The sequence below is a fragment of the Populus nigra genome, chromosome 14 (assembly GCF_951802175.1).
Source record: "Populus nigra chromosome 14, ddPopNigr1.1, whole genome shotgun sequence".
Lineage (NCBI taxonomy): Eukaryota > Viridiplantae > Streptophyta > Magnoliopsida > Malpighiales > Salicaceae > Populus > Populus nigra.
In genome coordinates, this window is record NC_084865.1 from 5,122,853 (window position 1) to 5,141,340 (window position 18,488).

General features: G+C 32.3%; 1 protein-coding gene across 1 annotated transcript; it reads right to left on the reverse strand.

Annotated features, from left to right (window-relative positions):
* Positions 1-9,923: 9,923 nt before the first annotated feature.
* Positions 9,924-17,642, reverse strand: LOC133673220 (somatic embryogenesis receptor kinase 2-like). Its single transcript, XM_062093937.1, has 11 exons — positions 17,129-17,642; positions 16,045-16,177; positions 15,876-15,947; positions 14,683-14,826; positions 13,645-13,716; positions 13,479-13,550; positions 13,276-13,388; positions 12,762-12,893; positions 12,342-12,683; positions 11,690-12,084; positions 9,924-10,550 (listed from the first exon to the last, which is right to left on the reverse strand). Exons 1-11 carry the CDS (start codon positions 17,220-17,222, stop codon positions 10,236-10,238), a joined length of 1,884 nt encoding a protein of 627 aa, XP_061949921.1. The 5' UTR covers positions 17,223-17,642; the 3' UTR covers positions 9,924-10,235.
* Between the last annotated feature and the right edge of the window lie 846 nt (positions 17,643-18,488).

Sequence of the window (18,488 nt, forward strand, 5' to 3'; positions counted from 1 at the left end):
CTTTTAGGGATGATTTTTTTTTTCAATCCGAATTAGTATATCTCTTGGAAAAAAAATTGACCATACATGGAAGTAATTTCAAATTGATCTAATGTTTGGATTTAGATCAACTTCAACTTGCTTAAAAATTTGATCATGTTGTTCTTATACTAAAATATGCATATAATATTACATTTTCATCATTAAAATAGCGGATTTGAAATTATTATTAATTTTCATCATTTTAAAATATTTTAATTAAGAATTACAACATAATTAAAAAAAAACATTAGCTTATAAGGTAGTGATATGCTATGAATCAAATAAAAAAATAAACATGATAAAAAATTCAAAACGTAGAGAATTATTTAGTGTTGTTATTAAACTCGATCTAATCTATCAACTTTAAAACCTTATTAAATGACTATTTGTCTAACTCGGTTTTAAAATTAAATCATGTAAGTATTGGTCCAATATAATTCAATCAACTTGGCTGATCAAAAAACAACATTAATGACTAATAAAAAATAATTATATGGATAAAATTAAGAAAAAAAGATTAAATTGACAAGAAAAAAAACTCTGACTCAATTTTTTATCTAATTTAAATTTAAAATAAAACTACATGGGAGTTTTATCGACATAACCTAGAATTAATATAAAAAAAAGAGTTTTACTATAAGCTCAATTAAGTTTCCAAGTTTTTTAGATGGTAGGGTAACAAGAATTATAAAATAAATATAAATTTATTTGTTGCCGTTGCAATCGGAGGAAAACCAATCAACTAAGGTAGTGCTCGAATAGAAACTTGTAATACCTAAATGTACGTATCTATACAGTTAGATGACTGTTTTGTAGTTTTCCATGAAACTAGGAAATCATGTGAAGACGACAGCAACAAAAAGAGAGGGAGGGAGGGAGGGAAAGGGGTGGAGGAAGGGAGAACACGTGGCAAGTGGGAAGATGAGAGCAGGGAGATTGCGCGGTTCTTACTGGGTGAGGGAGTTCGGTTCTAAGCCACAGAAGGATAGTTTTGGCTTTTGTTGGATTTTTTTTCGACGCTTTTTGGCCTACGTGTCTTTTGTTTAGGATTTATTTTAAATGACAAGAATCATTATAGGGAGTAGAGAGGCTATCTCAAAAGATATCTGGTTGGGCGGCTTCTTCTTCTTCTTCTTCTAGTTTCGCAAAAACCATGGAAAATACCAGTCTCCACCGTCGTATTATATTATAACTTTTCTCAGATTTTATTATCATTAAGGTGTGCAAGAATTTAATTTGTTCTATCCAGTTTTTTAATTTTTTAATTTAATCTTATAGTTTAACTTTAATTTTAAACTTTATTTTTATTATTTTCAGTCTCTAAATATTTAAAAAAAAAAGAGAAACTCATGAAAAGAAAAAAAAAAGTTTTCAAACAACCACATTATAGTGATAAAAAAAAACCTAATTTTGATGTTGATTGATTCATCTTCAAGAGAGGTATCCAATGAAGTTGGTTTGAATCTATAATCGTGCCAAAAAAATAAATCAAGAATCTAAAAGATTTTTTTATTCAATTTAATTTGTATTTTTTAAACTAATTAAGGGTATTTTGGAGTTGTAAATATGGTTATTGAGATTTGAAGTGTTTGTGCTCCCGAGTTCTTATCATGATTGCATCTTGTATATATTAGATGAAAGAAGGTGAGTTGTAGCCCTTTCATATAATAATAAAGAAGAGTTCATATATATTTGATAGTTCAAAATGGAAAAAAAAAAAACATTCTACATCACTAATCATAAAAGACATTGCATCTATTCGTTATATTTATAATAAAAACAGTAGTTGCATCCAAGTGCTCTTGGTACTTTACCACATCATTTCTAACTTAAGTGGTCTGTTGGTACAACTTTTAACTTGATAAGTTACTTGTTCAATCTGTCATGTTATTGGTATTATCTTGTCATGAAATAATATATTATCAGTGATCAGGACACCATTATTAGAAGCTAAGGCCTTGTTCCTTCTCTTAAACACTTGTACTTCCTTTTCTAACTGGTTTACTTTAGTCATTGCCCTTTGCAACGCTTCCTTCTCAATGTTAAGCTCGATTATTTTGGAGTTAATTTGGATCTTAAAATTATTAATGTAGTCTTGACACCCTTAACACTCATGTTTGCTCTCCTTTTATCTCGAAGTACTGGCCTCTCAATTGCTTAGCTCTTCCTCTTGAATCTCTAGTTCAAATTGCACCACCACAAACTGCTTCCTTAAATATTCAACCCTACTTTTATTGTCTTTAGTATCATATTTGGCAGCTTTTCTTGCACTCTTCTCTTCCTCAACCTTTATATATTGTGATCGAACTCTTTTTTCTTTCTCTGTATTAATCTAGTCCAAACCAATTTTTCTCATTTTCAGTGTTTAACTTCTTTCTTATGTTGTCTCTTTTCTTTTTTCAAGAGATTATCATTTTCTTGTTAGTATTTATCTTGCCCTTATTGACTTTTTGACATTGACCAACTCCTTTTTTATTAGCACATATTTGTTGCCCAATTCATCATGCTTGGCTATTCAAGTTCCAAATTCATCTTGGACACCTTTAGCTATTTGTGTGGCTATTTCAGCCTTTTTTTCCCCATTCATATACTATTCCAAGATCTTTCCTCAGAGCTGTTAACTATTCATCCTTTTCTTTTAGCTGCATATTCAAGTAGTTCCTTGTTTTATCTTCATTTTCAAGTTGTTTTTCAAAAGTTGTTGTTTTCCTTTATTGTTGCAGAGATTGATTCTGGATTTTTCTAACTGTTCTCTCAGCTCGTCTTCATTATTGATCATTTTTTTCTTTGGCCCTTCCTCAATTATCTAAGAAAGCCCTACTTCATATTCAAAGGTTTTATGATTCATGGATTCAACCATCATAGAAAGTCCTTCATTCCTTCAAATAGCATAATTTTAGCTAAATATGAATTCAGTCATATTCTTTTCTTCATTTTTTAACCATAAGAAACCTTTTCTAATCTTGTCTAATAAGGCCCAATTTTTCAAGAGACAATTGATTTCTAAATAAACCAGCAAAATCAGCTAACTCTAGAGTCTTAGGAACATATTGTATTCTTCTAAGTTGTCTGGTTACCAATGCAGCCTATGCAGGTGCATAATAAACATAACTAGTTACCCAGATTACGGAGACCTGTATTTTGCTACCACAACTTATAACTCATGTTGTGTTATTTATTTATGGTGTTTTTCATTTAAAGTTACTTTATGGCAATGCAACATATTTCTCTACTTATGCTCTCTCATCCAAGTCCTTCCAAGATTCATCTATAATAATCTTCAACGGTCTTAGATCGAACAATAAACAAATATTGAAAATATCTCTAGGGCTCTTAATGTGGCTAACAATCCATAGATATAATATTGGAACACAACATCTTATGACTTCTTTTCCGCACGTCCCATAATGATTAAGTGATAGCATGGTTATTTTTCAAAATTACAACAGAAAGGTTGATTTTAGTATGTTTATATTCTAATAATGCATTTACAGCTCCTAGACTAGTAACTCTAATGTCGGATTAGAACAAAATTAGCTTAAATATGGCAAAGGCTACTATCTTGTACATCTTATTTCCTAGTTTTCCTTCCTTTATGTTTTTCTTCATTTTGACTTCAATATTTTTCCATCTAAACCCTTCATTAGCTATTCTACACTAGCTAACCTTACCTAAACACAATAATCTAGTTATTTTAGAAGTAATATTTTTAAATCTCTATCTGGAATAAACTTTACAACTTTCTTTTGAAAAATCTAAAATCCTACTATATTCTTCAAAGGTAGGTGTCATATCAATGTTTTCAAAGGTAAAACACTTATAATTAGGATCCCAAAAATAAAATAGTGTTTTTATTGTTAGGTTTGCTTTTAATGCAACATTAATATTTAGTAGCATTTACCTATAGGCAGGTTATAGTCATTAAGTGAAATATGAGTAAGTTTTTTACCTTGTCTAAGAGTCTTAGATCTACCCAATGAAAGTTCTTATAAGAATAGTATAGGGGCATTGCAGAAATAGTTAAGGCATACATGCAAATCATTACCAAGCAAGCATTCATATATGAGTTAGGTGTTCATGAGCCTGAACCTTGACCGATGGTCATAAGACAAACCGTTAATCCCTCATCTAACTTGGAAACTTATGTGTGTTATAACAAATTAAAGCATGTGATACATGAAGGTATTAATCTATATCCATTATACAATGCATGAGCAATATATGTAACATACATATTGAAAATAAATACACTGACCAATCAAATTAATATACAACAAACAGACAAACAAAAAAGCTTAGTCCAGAAAACTCTCCAATGGAGTTGTCATTCTGTTGTACGTGCACAACATCGTAACAATCACCCTTCTAGATCAGATTTTGGTGGTGTGGGAAGAACAAGTTGTCTTTTTTATTGTTGAAAAGGTTTTGAGTTGCCGTCTAGTATTTTAGTCATTAGAAACCTTAACCGGTCATTAGAATCTAGATAAGAGAACTAGGGGTGTATAAGGAAACGATATCACCTCTAATACACTTTACTTAAGGTAAGTTGCACTGTTTATTTGTCTGTTTATTTCTAAGGCATCATTGTGTTGTTATAACATTGGTTTATCTATTGATCAAAGTAGATCCACCTTAATAAGATAAACCATGATTTTATTGATAAAACCTGACCATTCTAAAACCAAAACACAGTTATGTATTTATTTCTTTTAAAATATCATGAATATATTTTACTATAAGTTTATAATTCTCGATATTAAAAATAAACAAGTTGATTTTTTTATATTTTTTGAAAATTAAGCCAAATCACCATGAGCTTAATAAACTTGTTACTAAGTCTATGATGCATGCAAAATATAGAAAATATTCTTTTGAATATTTTTGGTATTGTTTTTAATAAAAAAAATGTTAAATCATACAATGCATTTTGTTTTTTCTTGTATTTGTTTTAGATAAAAAATGCAACACATGATTTTTTTGGAGTAACTTGGCCATATGCAATTTTAAAACATAAATGTATATATTAATTTTTTAAAAAAAAGATTTTCTTATGAAAAAAATAGTTTATTTAATATTAGAAAAGTGTCTTATATATGAGTTCACAATAAAAAATATTAAATACAAGGGAGACAAAATGGTATAAAATACCTAAAATTAATTACAAAACGGTTCCTAAAAAAATATGAAGATTAATTAAAATTAAATGGAGGGTGCGTTTGGAGAAAAAAACATTAAAAAAATAGAAATATAAGGCTAGAAAAAAATGGTAAGGCGTGTTTGTCAAATACATCCTTAGCTAAAAATCACTAACTTAAAAAATATTCTAAGGGCGTGTTTAGCAAACACACTTTAATGACCCAAAAATATGTTTTTCCTTTGATAAATTTTTATATTGCCAAACACAGTCTTATGTCTTAAAAGGTTTGGCCCAGTCGCGTGGATTAGGCTTCCCAGTCTGGCCCACAAATTGAAGGCCCGGCTCAATCACATGGGCTGGGCTTTTCAGTCTAGCCCAAACTCATAAACACAACCCATAATCAAAACAAAAATAAAAATGATCAAACAAGAAATTTAAGTTGAATATCCTTATAAACACAACATGAATCCAGAAATTCAATCGAAGCTAAAGACCAAATTGTATCAAATCATGAGTGAGCATATAAAGATAGAATATGGATAAGTGAAGCCAAAAGACTTATTCAAATGGAAATATATGCCATAAATTTCAAGAGTTGAATTTTAACAGCCTTAAGCCTAACCCAGATATTCAAAGTCATTAAGGATCAGTTGATCCAAACCAAACCTCAAATGGACAAAATACGAGTAAGGAATAATCATGTATAAGTTTAGGCTTCAATAAAAACATATAAGACAAGCAAAAACTTTATATTACAAGAAAATCAAATTGACAACCAATAAACACTAACCTAGAAAAACCCAGAACATGCTCTAAATCCATAAATTGACTAAAATCCCAAAATAACAGCTTAAACACAACAACTTAGTTCAAACATGCTCTTAGTAATTGTTTGAACCATAAAAAAACTCAAGAAAACAAACAAAAAAGCAATGCAATAGATAAATCAAACAAACCTTAAATCCTTAAAAAATCTAAACATTGTCACTATATTTTAACACTTGTTTTTAACTAGTATTATCATGAACATAGCTTATTTAAACCTCAGGTCTCATAAAAAATAACCAATGATCATAGTTTTGGTAAATCACTTACCAACAAATAAAATCAAAACAAATCTAGTGATTAACTTAAACATCAAAGCATACTTAGCTGTCATTTAAATCATCTTTATGTTAACAATCCTAAAATATCAAACTATGTTTTCAATACCATCTTAAATATACATTTCAAAACAATGCATATTACTTCAAAACATGATTTGATACATCAAAACACTTACATTGTCCCTAAACTAATAACTAACCACAATAGATGAACAATAAATATTCTAGTAAGAATTTAAAAAAGGTTAATGAGGGGTGTGCTCATTGAGCCATACCCTCTCATCAAAGGTAAGTAATATACCTTGAGTCATAATGTTGCCTTCTTTTCTAGATATTTTTGCTTCTTCTTCTTGTTTCCAACTCCTTTTCAACCTTTTATTCTTGTGCTCATTTTTCTTTTTTTTCTCTTATTTTCTCATTTTTGCTAACTATTTTTTCTGGAATTTCCCTCTTGATCTCCTCTGGAATCTCTCTCTCTCCATCCCTTTTTCTTCTTTGGAAAGACACTCATTTTATAGGTTCAAACAAAATCAGGAAGTTACAAAACCATTCACCATTTTCATGGTGGTTTTTCCTAAATGTAGGTTGTTATGGAAGATTCCCCCCTCTCTTCCCCTAAAAGTTGTGGTGTCTAGTTTCCTTTTGTTCTCTATAAAATAAACTCTATCATGAGAAGGCAACCTTAAAGTTGGTTGTTTTATGAGTGACTTTATTTTTCAATCAAGGCTAACTGGGTAGGATATATTGACAAATTAATCTTGGAGATTGGGATATAAACATGTCATTAACATACCTAAACATGATGAGATGTATATCTATGACTGGGAATTAACCATGCTTGCTTTGGAGGTCTAGAACTCTACATCCATTGATTGAAAGATTGTCCCTCAATCAATTTGAATATGTTAAGGCAGAGGAAATTGACTAGGGACAAGATATTATAAAGTTCATCAAAATATATGGGATATAAACGCTTGATGAAGATGAATGATCCTTGTAGAGAAAGTGTTTATCATATATTTGGTGCCAATTAGTGCTCCTGATATGGTTAGAGACATTATATTTATTCTTCTGAATATGGCTCACCAATCAACCTTCTCGGTAGAAAAAAAAAAAGAAGAAAAAAGTAGTGCTTGAATGAAGTGTGACTCATTCTCTTTATTAAAACCCAAAGGACACGTCGCCTAGCCTACACTCTAAAAATTAGGGTTTTGAGAATTTTCATTATAGCCCATGTACTTTGATTTTTTGCGCATGAATCCTCTATTAACCTGAAAACTTTTCAATTCATACAATCTCATCCCTAAAAATGTTGATTGGAATCCTTTAAGTCGTGTCTTTTATAAATAGGTCTTTAGTTTTCAGATTGTGCAACTTGGCCCTTGTTTATCCATTAAAATTTCATTTTATCTTAATTTGACCCCTGATTCCGTCAATTCTAGCTCCTAAAGGTAAGTGCCTTTTACACCTTGGTCTTTGGTTTTGAATTCTTTTAATTGAATTCCTAATTGGCCTTCAAAAATTTTTTCTTCACAATTAAGCCCCTAAATTGACTGGTTAACTTATTAAAATTCAAAATTGGTCCCCAAAACTTGCAACTTAACTAAAATTAGGCCTTCAAACTTAGTTTTTTCTCAATTAAGTCAATTAAACCCATTAAAAGTTTAATTAAGTCTTAGGTTACATTACTTTTTTTTTATTTCAATTTAAATTAATACCCTCTCTTTATGATTTTTTTTTAAATTTGTATTGTTCTCTTTTTTTTTAAGTAATAGTTATTTTAAAATTTATTTTGTATTTTTATAATATTTCAAAGAGATTATTGTAATTTATTTTTTTTATTTGATGACCACCATTCATAAACACAGTGAACCTCATGCCTAGTTTTTTTTTTTAATTTTTATTTTTTTTTAATTTCATCTTTTTACAGTTTAATTAACCAGGAGACAACTATTGTTCAGATGAATAATGAACCTTCTACCTAGTTTTGTTTTTCTAATTTTCTAATTTTGTTTTTCCTACTACCCAATTGTTTTTCTTTAATTTTAAAACTTAAGTTTTTTGTTTCTTTGAATTGCATCCTTTGATAGAAAATTAGGTTCCAAATTTTAATAGAAATATAAAATTAAATGATAGAGAATTAAAATGTAAAACACAAAGAAAATACATGGCTCACCTCAAATTCATGACAATTTTTATTTTGGTCCAAAAGATCATTTGTTTATTTTCTAGTCATTGAGTTAGAAAGAAGAGAGAGAAATTTACTGGGAAAATATGAAATAGAGAGATAAGGATTGATTATTGCGATTCTAGTCCATTTGATGAGGGGAGTTTGATGGTAGTAGATTTCTCTTGTAAACACGAATGAAAAAGGAGATTGATTTTCATTTTGGTTTTCTAGGTTCAACTAATTTAGCTTAGTAGGTTGTTTATAAGGGTTTTTATAGTGTTTAATAGGTGTGTTTTATTTTTTTTTGTGAAAATGTATTGAAAAATGGATTTTTAACCCAAAAAACTCCACCCTGTGATTTTTCTACCACTATAGTGACGGCTGAATTTTGAGTTAGGCAATAATTAATGACACGTTGTCTATTAATTTTTTTTTCAAAACATTTAGGGTGGACAACATGTTGTGTGCCTCTTAAAAATAAAAAAATAAAAAAATATGGCCCAGGAGCACAGGCCTAACACAAGCCCAAACACCTCGACTTTTCTTAAGGCCCTAACACGTTGACTCACTTAAGCTTACGCACTTGGCCTGACATATTTTTTTTTTTAAAGAAAACTTCAACATTAGGTTTTTGATGAGTTTTTTTTTAATTTTATTTTTTAATATTGAGTTGATTTTGAAAAAGATCCTTATTTTTATCAAATAATTAAAATAAAAAAATATTAAATTTATTAAAATTCAAAACCCAACTCACGAGTTTAATAGATTAACCAAAATCGATATAATATGCCATTATCTCTATGCAAGAGGAAAAAAGAAAGATACCAGCTTCAAATTTTTTGCTAATACCATGTTGCAGCCGAAATGGTTAGAACATCTTAAGACATGCTATTTTAAGAAGCTAAATTAATAAAATAACATTTTAAATAATATAAATATAATTTTTTTATTATATATATTTTAATAGAAAAAATCATTTGAAAAGTAGGAAGAAATAAATACTTTATTTTTTTTTAATGAGTTGTTGTCTTTTTTTTTTTTTTACATAACTGCATTTAATTAAAAAAAAATTTATTGGCTTCACATTGTTTGTTTTGATTTTTTTAAAAGATATGTAAAATCATTATTTCTTTAAAAAAACACATTTTAACATTTTGTTTAACACTTAACATTATTTTTTGACATTTCATTTTACACACCCTTGGAGTTGCCCTTAGCGCAGGCGAGACAAGACTGAGGTCATTAGTGCGATTCCCGCTGGGAGCAAGCATATTTACTGCATTGTGACAGACAATATCACATTTTTATTTTTAAAAAAAAAACATAAAGGGTCGGACACAGGCAACATGTCGTTTGGCCCCTTAATACAAAAAAAAAAAAAAAAAAAAAAAAAAAAAAGTAGAGCCAGGTGCATAACTTCAAAGATTGAAAACACTAAGAAACTTCACACTATGGAAAATTTCCCCGGATAGAAGAAGAAAGGAGAATGTGCGGACAAAATAAAGCATTGCTTTCCGGTCGGTCATCATACGAGCTTCTGCTATCGAATAACTACATTAATGTTACAAGAATAAAAGAGCACAAAGCATTCGGTACATTCATACTTTCTGCCCTGCAGTTTGCCTTGTAAGATCCATAAACGTACCCCAGAAAGATTCATATGCACAGATTTTTAATATATATTCCTAAGGCGACAACATTGGGTTAACTTGAAGATTAGAGACAAGAATGCAAAGGGGGCACAGCAAAAACAAAAAATAAAAGTAAATCATGGATTTTCTTATCTATCGAAAAGGTATGATCATCTCGGACCAGACAATTCTACAGCATGAAGGTTGTCAGTGGAGTCGAGGAGCCATTCAGAGTTTCGAGATGGGGCCAAATCAATATCCTGGTGGACAACCTCTACCTTCTGCCATTCCTCCCATCTCTCTGCCAATCCATCACCTTCAAGCATCCTCACCACCTCTGACATCTTAGGCCGCTCCATAGGGGAGCTTTGGGTGCAGAGCAATGCTACTTGTATTAGTTGTTCCACCTCTGAATCGACATAATTGTTCTGCAGGTCTGGATCGACCAGCATTTCCAACTTCTTCTCTTTTAGAAGTGCTTTAACCTGCAAAACTTGCAGAAGTTTTGATCAGTGAACGAGCATTAGAGGCATAGATAAGTCCAGGAGAAAGTATGAGAACTATCAAAGAGGTGTACCAATAATCCAGCAACAAGCAGGAAGTTTGCATCTGTAAAAAGAATGCACTCACACATGCTGTGACTCAGCAGCCAAAGTAATTATTAAAGACGAGTAATGAAACTCAAGTAATTTATAATCGAGATGAGCTATAGTCAAAGCCCATTTGGATGTCATATGAGAATTAAGTTCACACTGTTCTCTTGAACAAATCCCTCGGTGATAGGTATGGGTGAGTCAGTTCAAGAGTGCCCGCCATCATTGGAGAGGAAATAAGAGAAAATGCAGAAATAAGAGGCATTCTAGGATGACAGTTTCCAAAATTAATCGCAAATCACCATATGAATGATGATGATAGCACCAACTACCTTTGAATCAGCTATCTAAGGTAATAAGTTTACGCCCTAGATGCTATTTAAAGACTAATTCCATGAGATAACAAAATAAATTTTCCATAGTAGAGTTCAGGCAGAATGCCCAGTCTACAGGATATAAGGCTTCTCTTAAGGCAAGATAGTGAGTTCAGGCAGAATGCCCAGCCTACGCATATGACATGGAGAAGAGTCTCCAAACTTTCCCTCAAGCTTTACAGGAATTTGAATGATCAAAGCACCCTAAGAAAAAAAAGAAATTAAGCTAAGAGATAACAGGTGGTAAGAAACCAAATCCTGTTTCTTATCAACTCAATAAATTTCAGAACACTAAAATTTTTTGGGATATAATCACCAGAGTAACTAGGACACAATGAATACATTTGAGTTGCAAAACTGGGCATGGTTTTATGAAAAAGGAGAAGGGAATAAGCAGAGACAGCACAGCAGTGTGAAACAATGATCCAACTGACCAAAGCCATGAGCATTATTTAATGCATCCGTGCACAAAACAAGATTAACACACATATATATATATATATATATGTATATATATATATATATATATATCCAAAGCTAACATTGTTGAATCAAGATTAGAACATCATTAATCACTACAAAATAAACTCCTGCAGTTTGAACACATGCACAAGAAGCATCTGATAAATAACAAGCAGGAAGGTGTGAATTCATTACCCAATCAAGTAGCATAACATCATCATCATTGGCAAGCCTTGCAAGATCAAATGCCCGCTGTCCAGTGATAAGCTCTAAGAGCATGATTCCATAGCCAAAAACATCAGTCTTCTCGGATGACTTTCCAGTGGAAAGATATTCAGGGGCTATATGCCCAATGGTTCCACGTACAGCAGTTGTGACATGGGTATCTTTGTAGTCCATAAGTTTAGCCAACCCAAAGTCACCAACAACTGCCTCAAACTCCTCATCCAATAATATATTTGCAGCTTTCACATCACGATGAATGATCTTCGGGTCGCAGTGATCATGCAAATAAGAAAGACCCCTTGCAGACCCCAATGCAATTCTCTTCCTACTCGACCAATCAAGAGGAGCTTCTGATGTTGGACGTTCTACAAGAATACATAAAAAAGGATCATGAGTACCAATTTCACATAGTAAAGGTGTTTTTAAGTTAAAATCCCCATTGATATAAATGAATTAGAGTGGCGATGGAGATATGACAGCAGCAGACACTGGAATGAGCATTAAAGCTTAGCTTTAGTGTAAAAATCACATAAACGAGTAAACCAAAGCAGTTGGATGAGGTCTATAGCATAATGATAGCAGAGATAACCTAAAAGAATGAGAAACAACCAACAAGTAGTACCTCTTAGACAGGATGCAACACTTCCATTAGCCATGTATGGATAAACAAGCAGCCGTTCTGTAGGTGTCATGCAAAACCCACGCAACCGCAGGAGATTTCGATGCACAGCCATGCTGATCATTTCTACTTCTGTTTGAAACTGCAATTCCCCTCCTGGCGTCCGCTCCTCTTTAAGTCTTTTTACTGCCACCAATGTGCCATCAGCCAGGCGTCCCTTGTACACCTTACCAAATCCACCTCGGCCAAGAATGTTCTTGTTGCTAAAACTATCTGTTGCAACCAGTAGTTCTCGCAAAGAAAACCTTTTGAGCTGTCCCAAGTGGACTTCTGGATCTTCTTCAGCTGGAGAAAGAACAGAGTTAGAAGAACATCTCAGATCCAAACATTAAAACTAGTCTATTTTGAAGGTGAGACACAAACCAGGTACATCAAAGAAAAGCTCTGGTGGTCTCCTTCGCCTCCAATACGCAAACCAAATAGCTGGCGCTGCAAACAGTAAAGCAGCACCAGCAGCCACTCCTCCAGCAATTGCTCCAGTGGGGTTGCCTTCTCCTGAAATTATAATGTAGTTCAGTCTCCTAAAGCAAATTTGTCTGAACAAAACACACTTCAACACATTGATTTCAACATAACCGCCATTACAACAATAATTTCCACTTCCCAATAATAGGAATAGTCTTAAAAGAAACACTTATTTTTTAGAATTGGTAATTAGAACAAGGCTATTAGTGCAACAAGTGGCCGCTGCAACATAAAATAAAGCAAAAATCTTGAAATGCATGAGCAGTTATAGAAATGATTGTAGTGGATTAAAAGTAAATCAAACGCCAACTATTCCCATGGTAAGACACGATACGAAGATGATCAAGCTGAAAATAAGAAAAATATGATAATATGATATAATTGTATATTCACTGTGAGTGAAAGTGATTACCAGGATAAGAATCAGTTGAAGGTGGAACAAAAGGAGGTGGTGGGGCAAATGGTGGAGATCCAGGGCAAGGCTTCCCCGTAACTGGGCCACATAGGTCCAAGTTATTTGCAAAGCTGTTTAAGGCAATTACTAATTAGCTAATGGTTCAATATTAAACATCCAGAATTCCAGATATAGGACATTTCAATTATAATCTAGAAAACCTGATGGGAGTAAATAATGAAAATGAGCCATTATCTGGTACAGGTCCTGATAGACGATTATTTGACAAGTCCCTGCAACCAAATTTGCAAAATGTTGGTATCACATCATTATAACCAACACAGTACTGATGGCTGAAAAAGAAGAGAGTTCAAGATGGGTGCTTACAAGACTTGAAGGGCAGTGATATTTATCAAGGACAAGGGTATTGAACCTGACAAGCTATTGTTGTTGAGTCGGCTATCCTTACAGAGACGTGCAAAACAAAAATGTTAAGTTTCATGTCCACCACTTTAGTATATATTCATTATTAAAATCCTGCTGGAACCAACACATGTGCAAACACACACAACAGAAGTTAGAATCTAATAAAATTAGGAAAGAAAGTGGAATGGCTCAGCCCTGAAGTTCTACTCTACTCAAGCAGAAAACAGAATCATGAAATCACCTGAAGGCAATTTAAAAACTACACCAATCACGATGGAGTCCTTTGTCGATTGCTCATATGCTAACTTGCAGCAAATGTCACATACCAAGTTCCCTAGTTAAAAATTAATAAATGGACTATTTCACTGCTTTCCTTAAACATAATAAACCTTCAGGTTAACTTTCATAATTACAAGTGAGGGTACTCCAATATCAAGGACGGTTCACTTCAATCTGCAGAACAGTCTCACATGCATGGCAACATGATACTACTTGAGTTTACACTGCCACTTGCCCTCTTTTACTATTGGCAAGCACAATCAAACAGGAAAAAAAATAAAAAAAAAGGAAAAAAAAAAGAAATAATTGAAGTTCCTGTGTACTATTGCAAATGTGTAATACAATACATGGCATCCTAATTATGATGCTTGATATTCATAAACAAAATTAATCTTTGTCCTAACCAATCTTTTCTAATAAACAACCAAACTATATGAAAAAAAAATAAAGAAAAAAACTAGAAATGAATTCCTTTGTGTTAAGCAATAATGGCCACTTCCTTTCACTATTGCTCATGGATGAAATACTTCATCATAACATAATTATGATGCTAGACATTTGTCAACAGATTAAGCTTTGTGGCTCAAAAAAATGAAAAAAGCTTTGTACTAAGCACTCTTTTCCAACAAACAAAATATATGAAGTTCTAAAAAGTCGCAATGAATTCAGTAGAGAGATAATTAAATAAGACAAGGCAAGGCCAAGGATGCTGATTCATACAGGAAGCGTAGTTTCGTCAGTTTGCCCAATGTGTTTGGAATAGGACCACTGAAACTGTTCAGGTATAGATCCAAGCTAACCAAGTTTGTCAGATTCCCAAGATCACTAGGAATTGGTCCACTTATGTTGTTACCATAGAGTTCCCTGTCATAAAAAAATAGATCACAAATCAATAAAACTTAAAAGAAAACATATGATGTTAAAGCAATACAAACTAATAAGATGGTTCAAGAAAAGAATATCATTCAGCACATATTAGACACACACACACACACACTTATATATAGGATATTATAATAATTATGCTAAGTTCCTTCATTAAACCAGATAATCCAAAAAGAAGTCAAGATTCTCAAGAATCCTATGTGGTTTGTATTTTGCTACGAGTAAAAAGAATGTACTTCATACTCATCAAAACCCCCCCTTTCAAGCTGTTGTTTGAACTTATATCTTCTTCAATGTTGTTATTAATAATGATCATTCAAAATTTGCCATAATTCAAAATTTTAAATCTAATTGTTGTACATAGTGATGACCTCCAAATTTATCCAAAATACAGAATAGAACATTAAATACATGGAGATAATCATGCTCTAGGCGGACTAGCTAATTCCTTAAATTCACAGGATCCATTTCTCCTCTAAAATCAAAGCAACCTTAATTAACAACTCACTCAATAGTTAATTCAATTAGATTAAACAGGTATGCTATGTGATAACTCAGTACCATGTTAAAACAATTAGCTATAATAACTTTCTAAATAATAACTTTCTCAAAAAAAAGTATTTGCAAGTACAATATAAAAACCCCCCACTCAACAACTTTATATCAGGAAGATTAACTATGTTTCCTAAGACTTCATTTTCTCTATCTACCCATGTCCATTCCCCCCTCCCCTCCCCACTTTTAGAACAGGTACAAAAGTAGCCATTGATACTACGGCAACTGGCATATTAACAGGCATCACCAATTATGTATATCTACAGATAACAATATTCACGTAGATGAATCCATTTCAACAAAGAAGGATGATTAGAGAGGTAGCAAACATTGAACATAAAAATTGTCAATCAAGAATGCACAAAATAATGTAATTCAGAGTTAACAGAAGCATAGAGAGAAGAAGCAGTTAACCACAAAAAATAGACACAGCATTAGAGTGCGGATAATAAACACTCTTATGGATGACTTACAGGTACTGTAAATTCTTAAGCTGGCCAACCTGCGGGACCAATTGACCAGATAATGCTGCATTTCCAAGGTCACTGTGGGATACAAGAAATGACACTTTTAGCATATAGAAGATCATAAAACAAGCAGAGTCTCTTTTAACAAAGTGATTTATTAAACAAGGTTGCTTACACTCTAATAACACTATTGTCATTGTTGCATGTAACATGAAACCATGTACAGGGGTTAACAAGGGTAGGATCCCAGCTCTGCAGGACATTGTTAGGATCTTGTAGATTTATCCGTAGATTATGCAATGCATCACCTGCGTACAGATGCAAACAATTTTAATCACAAAATTGTGAGATGAAGATCAAACAAAGGAAGAAAAGCAACAATGAGATAAAGCACACTTCTAGAGCTTTGAGGCAGAGTCACTCAACTTCACATCAGCACTAGATTTCACTATCTTTGATATCATCTAACAAGAATTAAATTACCCATTACAACTGACTATGTTCTACAGAATTTGGGAAGATGTACTCTTTCAACCATCTAATGCCATGAGAAGAGGATCGCTTTCACAGAAATAAATAACAAGTCAATTTCTTCTGTTGCCTAATCTAGATACCTCAATTAAATCTCCGAATGCTACAAGCCCATCTCCGACTGCATTAAAACTCCTCTTTCTTATCTAACTCAAAGCAAAAGAACCTAGCATAGCACTTTGAAGCAAACAAAAATTGAACCGAGGCAACAACTAATTGAAATTTTGGAACATTCAGCCCATTCAAAGAAAATGAGTTACCAAATCCTTCACTGTAAAGCTTCCCATGTAAGAACTTAACCTCAAAAAGGGGGGGGGGGGGGGGGAGGGATTTTTTAATGACGGTAATTAACAGAGTCCCTTTGATCTGATATGAAAATGACATCTTAACTTAATAACAAACACCATAACAAGTCCTAAAATCCAAACTTATTACACATATTCTGTCATAATCCAATAAAAAAAGTTTCTTAATCGCACATCCTGTCACTGAAACACCATGAAAATAACTCACAACTAGTCCAATCAATCTCCATAAACACAATAACAAAGCATTAATTACGCATTTACTTTTCAAAATAATTCTATATAGCCTGCAGTCAACAACCTAGCAACATAAAAAAGCAAATAACCACACTCAATAACTCCACATATTTCCTAGGGCCACAACAATTAAATTTCAGAACAAGAGAAACCACAATTAATATGAAAAAATAAACATGTAAGAACCTTCCATATTGGCAGAGATCCTTGAAAGAGGGAGTACGAATAGCACCAGGATCATCCACAGGGTAACCACGGAAACCCCAGTTTCTCTCTCCATTAAACTTGACAGAATGAACACTGACACAAACCCACATCACCAAAAAACGCAAATCTTAGTACCTCACTCTAAAAACACAAAAAGAAGTCAAATCTCACACTCATAATCCTCCACTCCCCACCCGAAAAAACCATTATTAACGAAGACTAATAAAAGGGTAGTTTTCAAAAGCAAGTCTAGTAGTCTTGATGTAAAAAAGGAGGTTTAGATTAAGCAGAGAGGATTTTTTGTTAATGAGATGAAAGAAGATTCTTGAAAATCTTCTTTTTAAATAAATGCTTCAACTTTAATGCACTTTTTGGCCAAAATATAAACAAGGAATTGGATTAGAGTATCTTTTTGTTGTTGTTAAGCTTTTTATGCCTATGGAGAGAGAGGGGGGGGAGAGAAGGTGGCGTGCAGTGGTGCAGTGCCAACTTGGGTCCCAGTCAAAGCATGCAAATGGTAGGGAGGAAGTGCAAAAGGTGAAAATAAAAGTATCATTTGATCCTTTTTGTTCTTACAAAATAGTTAGTTGACCCCTTTATCTTTAAAGATCCAATATTGCATCCCTCTAAGATTACAACCCGTTAGTTTTTGCAGTTGAAAAGTACTTTTGAAAAAATTTATATTTTTTTATTTTAAATTAAAATTTTTAGTATTTTTATATTATTTTAATTTGTTAATATCAAAAATAAATTATAAAAAAAATAAAAAAATATTATTTCGATGTATTTTTAAATAAAAAAATATTTTGAAAAGAAACTGTTGTTATCGCAATATCAAACGGGTTGTATATTTGTTTGGAACTTATTCCTTTTATTAGTTTTGTATAACAATTTCATTTTTTTCCCCTCCAAAAGTCCTTGATATTTAGTGAATTAAGCAAAAAATACCTTAGGATTGGTAGTCTGGGCATTTAAAAAAGAATTAACAGCCAATCTGGTGGATAAACATATAATTCTTTAAAAAAAGAGTGATTAACTTGCAGAATCTTAAGAAACAGAGGACCAAGCTAGTAATTTACTCAAAGTGAACTCCGTTTTGAAAGTCAAAGGACAAGAAGCTGGGGTCCATGGTGCCAACTCGGATTTGGTCAAAATAACTCTCATTACATTCTTGGTCCGAATACGCATGATTATCTACAGTATGATATTTATGATACCATGATAATTATAAAACCGTTTCAAGCACTATCATTCGGTAAGAAATAAAATTAAACAGGAGGATAATTTTGAACAAGGTTGTCAAAAAAAAAAAATGCTTTTCTAACATGATACAAAACAT

Excerpts from the sequence above, each read along its gene's own strand:
- LOC133673220 (XM_062093937.1), bottom strand. The coding sequence starts at position 17,222 with ATGGAGAGAGAAACTGGGGTTTCCGTGGTTACCCTGTGGATGATCCTG. Across the intron at positions 13,389-13,478 it reads TCATTATTTACTCCCATCAG|CTTTGCAAATAACTTGGACC; the intron begins GTTTTCTAGATT and ends TGCCTTAAACAG. Across the intron at positions 12,085-12,341 it reads TGTTGCATCCTGTCTAAGAG|AACGTCCAACATCAGAAGCT; the intron begins GTACTACTTGTT and ends GTATTCTTGTAG.